At 26.5% G+C, this 4703-nt stretch overlaps 1 protein-coding gene across 4 annotated transcripts; it reads left to right on the top strand.

Annotated features, from left to right (window-relative positions):
- The first annotated feature begins 2269 nt into the window (after positions 1–2269).
- On the top strand, positions 2270–4491 carry LOC115725598 (uncharacterized). Of its 4 annotated transcripts, none has more exons than XM_061117449.1 (5): positions 2270–2540; positions 2660–2746; positions 2860–2939; positions 3039–3241; positions 4210–4491. In XM_061117449.1, exons 1-5 carry the CDS (start codon positions 2353–2355, stop codon positions 4300–4302), a joined length of 651 nt encoding a protein of 216 aa, XP_060973432.1. In that variant the 5' UTR covers positions 2270–2352; the 3' UTR covers positions 4303–4491. The 4 variants fall into 4 exon arrangements, with proteins under 4 accessions (XP_060973432.1, XP_060973434.1, XP_060973433.1 ...); XM_061117450.1 differs by having other exon boundaries at positions 2271–2468; positions 2645–2746; XM_030655180.2 differs by having other exon boundaries at positions 2272–2540; positions 2645–2746.
- The last annotated feature ends 212 nt before the right edge of the window (positions 4492–4703 follow it).

Raw genomic sequence — 4703 nt, 5'->3', positions numbered from 1 at the left:
TAAACTTGTTTTTGTCTTTATAATTCTGTTAGCAAATTAAAACAAAAGAAAGGGTTAGGAGTATTTATAAAATAATCGATCCAAATTAATTCGTACGATTCAATCTAATTTAATCTATAAAGTACAGATATTGTACTTGTACGGATTGAATTGGATTGGAAAATTTAAAATTTATACTTGTGCGGATTGACATGTAAAAGTAAACGATCCAATCTAATCCACACATTCTTATAAAAAAAAATTATAAATACAATTAATATTTTAATGTAAAAAAAAATAATAATTTAAAACTCTAATACATTTACCAATCAATTATATTTTAAAATTTTATAGATCAAATCTATATTTCATTCTTATATATCATTTGTTTTCTACATATAATTTTTTAAAAAATTAAACATTTCTTTATATATACATTGAATTTGTTATTTGTTATATTATTTATTTTAATTTACTATTAGAGACATAAAATATTAATAATTTGCTTGATTTTTGGAAAAAAAAATATTTTTTTATTCATATTAAATAATTTAATATTAAAAAGTAACCAATACAAAATAACCAATTTAATCTGTACTTTTGCAGATTGAATTGAATTGGATTTGAGATATTATTCGGATTAAATTTGATCCAAAATATGAAATTTATACTGCACTATAAACAAAATAGTACGGATTAAATTGGATAAACACTCCTAAAAAGAGTACCATTAGTTTTTTTTTAAAAAAAAAAAAAACACAAACAAGTAATCCCCTTCTTTCTTTTAGCAAAAATAGCACAAGTGAGTGTGTTCATGTATTTTTTTTTTTTTAATAAAAATCATAAGATCTATTAATTAATAAATTCGTTCAAAATAATAGAACGCACTTCAAAGGAATAGTCCTCCAACTGAAGCACACGATCTGTAGAGGAACAAGAGTCTCTTGCCAAGCAATGACCCAACTTATTTACAGATCGTTTTACAAAACACAAATTGTGAAGGCATAAAATACTGCTCTGGATCGCTTGGACACACACCAAGCTATCTATTTTCAACATGACTCTACCCCACGAATGAGTTGCAATCCAACTTAATGCTTCTTTAATGCCTATTATCTCAGCAATTTCGGGTTGAACACATCCAATCTTCCCCTTCTTGAATGCTTCTACCATAGCACTATGATGATTCTGGGCTACACAACCCATGCCAAAAGACAAGACTCGAACTAGGAAAAACTAAAAGAAAAAAGACTAAAAAACCATGTCAAAAGACAAAACTAAAGAACCATGTCAAAAGACAAGATTGATGGAAAAATTAAATTAGTTTCAACACATAAATACGATCACAACATTAAAATTAATTAAGGAATGAACTCTTTATAATTCTAACCCCATAAAAACATTAATTGAAATTAAACTAATAATAGTAAATTAATAAATGAAAATAAAAATCTGAAACGGAGGATGTCATTGAGCCGAACCGAACCGCTCCCAGACGACTGCTCTTGAACCCCTCACAGAAGAAGACGTTGATGTGGGAATGAGAAAAACTTTGGCATCAATCAAGAAGATCAATACAATAGTCTTCTCATTCGGTAATATCTTGTCCTCAAGTTTATTGTCTATGCCATTATCTCAGGCTTGCCGAAAAAATCTCCAATTTAGACTGTGTGTGCATGAATTTTTGAATGGGAGAGATGGTAGATAGCCGATAAAACAAGAGAGAGGGAGGAGGCTATTCAAATCTATTAGAGCTCTTCCATGTATTTTAATAATAAACCAAAATAGCATTTTTCCTTTTCCTTTTAATTAATTATTTAAATAACATAATTAAACTTAAAATTAATGAATCCAATAATCAAGCCTACCTCAAAAATTAAATAAGTAATCAACAATAACCTCCAAAACAAAAAAAGAAAGATCCATGAAGAACCTAACTAAAACTTGCAAGCAATTACAACTCATATATAATTTATATAGAAATTAAAAAAAAAAAAAAAAAAAAAAAAAAAAAAACAAACACATTTGTTATGAATATATAAGATGAACTTAGCGTGGAAGTGATGGAGTAAAAGCAATAAAAAGGCACCAACGTCATTTGCTTAGCGTGCTTATTATAACATTACATATATGCATATGTTCCTTCATCTCTAACGTTAACGTTTTTTTTTCCTTTCTTTCTTTCTTTCTTAATGTTTTCCTCAAAAGCATTCCCATACGTTAATAATTAATAACATTTCTAACACTTATCAAAAATTAGGCCACATATACATACATATATATATATATATATATCATGTTTAAAATCAACACAAAAAATGTGAAATACTAGAATATCACATATAATTTGTGATAAATATATATTTTTGGAAAATGGGTTCTGGGAATTATTACAAATTAAGAAGAATTATTCTTGAATTTTTTCATGGTAGTAGTAGTAGTAGTAGTGTTTGGATGCAGAGAAAATCCCCAGAAAGGATGATCGGTCGGTATGGCTATTCTTACCAAGGATTGAAGCTGTTCAGCTCTACTAATAGAGATTGGACAACGTTTGGTACAATGTACGTATTATACACTTCTTAATTAATAATATATTATAAAGACATAAAATTAAATTTTGTATATGTATATATTCTAATTAAAATTGATATTAATTATGTGATAGGTTTAATAAGAATAGGAATAAGGAGATAAAGGTTCATCCAGTAATTAAGGCACCAATCCCAGCAGCTTCTAATTCCCAGAGTTATTCATTTTTCCCTTATTGGTACCAAATTTCTATATCACTATAATCATATATATATATATATAAACTATAATTATATAATTATTATTATTATTAATAAACATTATTAATTATTTTGTTTTTGTTGGATGCAGGGGGAGATGGTTTTTGGGGTCTTTGGTAACATTTCTTCCTTTCTCATACGATAAATGGGTAAAATTACGAGCCTTAGAAGGTAAATAAAAAATATATAGTTTGTGATTAAGAGTTTATATAAATATATATATATATATATATATATTGAAATGAAATTATTATATGTATGTATGTATAGGAAGGGCAGAGATGGTTGTGGAAGAGGTTGAAAATGTGGCAGAGATGGTAGAAAAGGTGGCTTTGGTGGCTGAGAAAATGTCATCTGAGGTGGGAGATGAGCTTCCAGAAAATGGGACACTCAAGAAAACTGCTATGCTTGTAGAACGACTATCTCATAAAGCTGCTCAAGAAGCTCATCTCACCAAACAATTCATTCACAAGGTACTCATATATACATGATAGTGTTTGTGTTAAACTGTTAAACTGTGCATTATTCAATTTATACATATAATAAGTTTTATTTTTCTACTGTATATACAATAAAAGAAGTGATGAAATTATATTGTATACCTATTTTATTTTAGTTATTATAATTTTTATTTTTATTTTTATATTTATATTCTTTAAGATGTACCTGTTCTCATTATATTCTTTACTAAATTATGTGCTTGATTTAAATGAAAGATAAAAGTATAGAATCATTTAAATGAAATATAATATGAAGATATTTTTAATTAATTTATAAAAAATAAAAAAAAAAGAAATTTCTAACTTATCCCTAAATAAGTTAAGACCTCAGCCAAAATATTGTTATTGAAGAGTCTGCTTATCACCTAAGTTACGAGAGTGAGTCCTATACAATAAAAGAAAAAAAAAATATATGAAAAGTGATAATTTTCAAAACATTTGGGGAAATTTGTGTAAATATATAGTATTTTTCCACATTTTGGGCCCTATTTGTATGGTGGTACGGGCACTGGCCCGGTCCGTCTGTGCCCAAAGTTGGAGTCTTTCTCCTCGATGGTTAAAATAGAAAGAAAATTTACATGGTATACTAACTTTTATTATTTTTTTACAAAAATACTATCATGCGGTATTTTTACTTTTTTACTGTATATTTTTATAAGTTTCATACTGCAGTATACTGTGTTAAGTTTTCACTGGTGTTCTGCTGGTATTTTTTAGTTGTTCTACTGTTGTTTTGAATTGTTCTGTTCTGAGTTCTACTAGTGTTTTATAAAAATACAGTATTTTTAAAAACTTTTCCGTGTGACAGTATTTTTGTAAAAAGTAACATAAATTCCAGTATTTTTGTAAGTTTCCTAAATAGAATTCTAGTTTTTAAATAATAATTATATTTTTTTTATGGAAATAATAATCTAGTTAATTATTTATCTGAATAATGTTAGGTGGATGAATTGAAGGAGGACTTGGAAAAGTTAGAAACTCTGATCGAGCCTCATCCTCTTCTCAAACCTAAGAATGAATCAAAAGGCCACTAATCCAAAGTCTCATCACTTTCTTTCTTATTTTTTTTTCTTTTTTTATTTTGGTATATTAATTTATTTTATATGTAAATTGTGATACTAATTAAAAATTTACTGATATAATTTGTCATTCTTCATTGAAAAAAAATGTAAGTTTATTCATTTCAATAAGTGTAGCTCATACTAAAAACAGTTCATATATAATAGAACCTCTATCTAAGAATACACTTGGGACTAAGAAAATAATATTCTAATTGAGAGGTTATAACTAAATAGAGTTACACTTGAAAGAAAAATTAAAATATCAAAAAATATCAATGTAACAAAAATACCAATAAACAATTCTTTATACTATATTATATTAAAATTATTTTGGAGTACATATAATATTTATACATGTATTATAATTTGAAAAA

The sequence above is a fragment of the Cannabis sativa genome, chromosome 6 (assembly GCF_029168945.1).
Source record: "Cannabis sativa cultivar Pink pepper isolate KNU-18-1 chromosome 6, ASM2916894v1, whole genome shotgun sequence".
NCBI classification, from domain to species: Eukaryota; Viridiplantae; Streptophyta; class Magnoliopsida; order Rosales; family Cannabaceae; genus Cannabis; species Cannabis sativa.
The sequence above is the reverse complement of the archived record's forward strand: the minus strand, read 5'-3'. Positions and strand labels throughout refer to the sequence as shown.

Coding starts and splice junctions, on each gene's coding strand:
- LOC115725598 (XM_030655180.2), top strand. CDS start 2,353: ATGGGTTCTGGGAATTATTACAAATTAAGAAGAATTATTCTTGAATTT. Junction 2,747..2,859: donor TATTCATTTTTCCCTTATTG/GTACCAAATTTC, acceptor TGTTGGATGCAG/GGGGAGATGGTTTTTGGGGT. Junction 3,242..4,209: donor CCAAACAATTCATTCACAAG/GTACTCATATAT, acceptor GAATAATGTTAG/GTGGATGAATTGAAGGAGGA.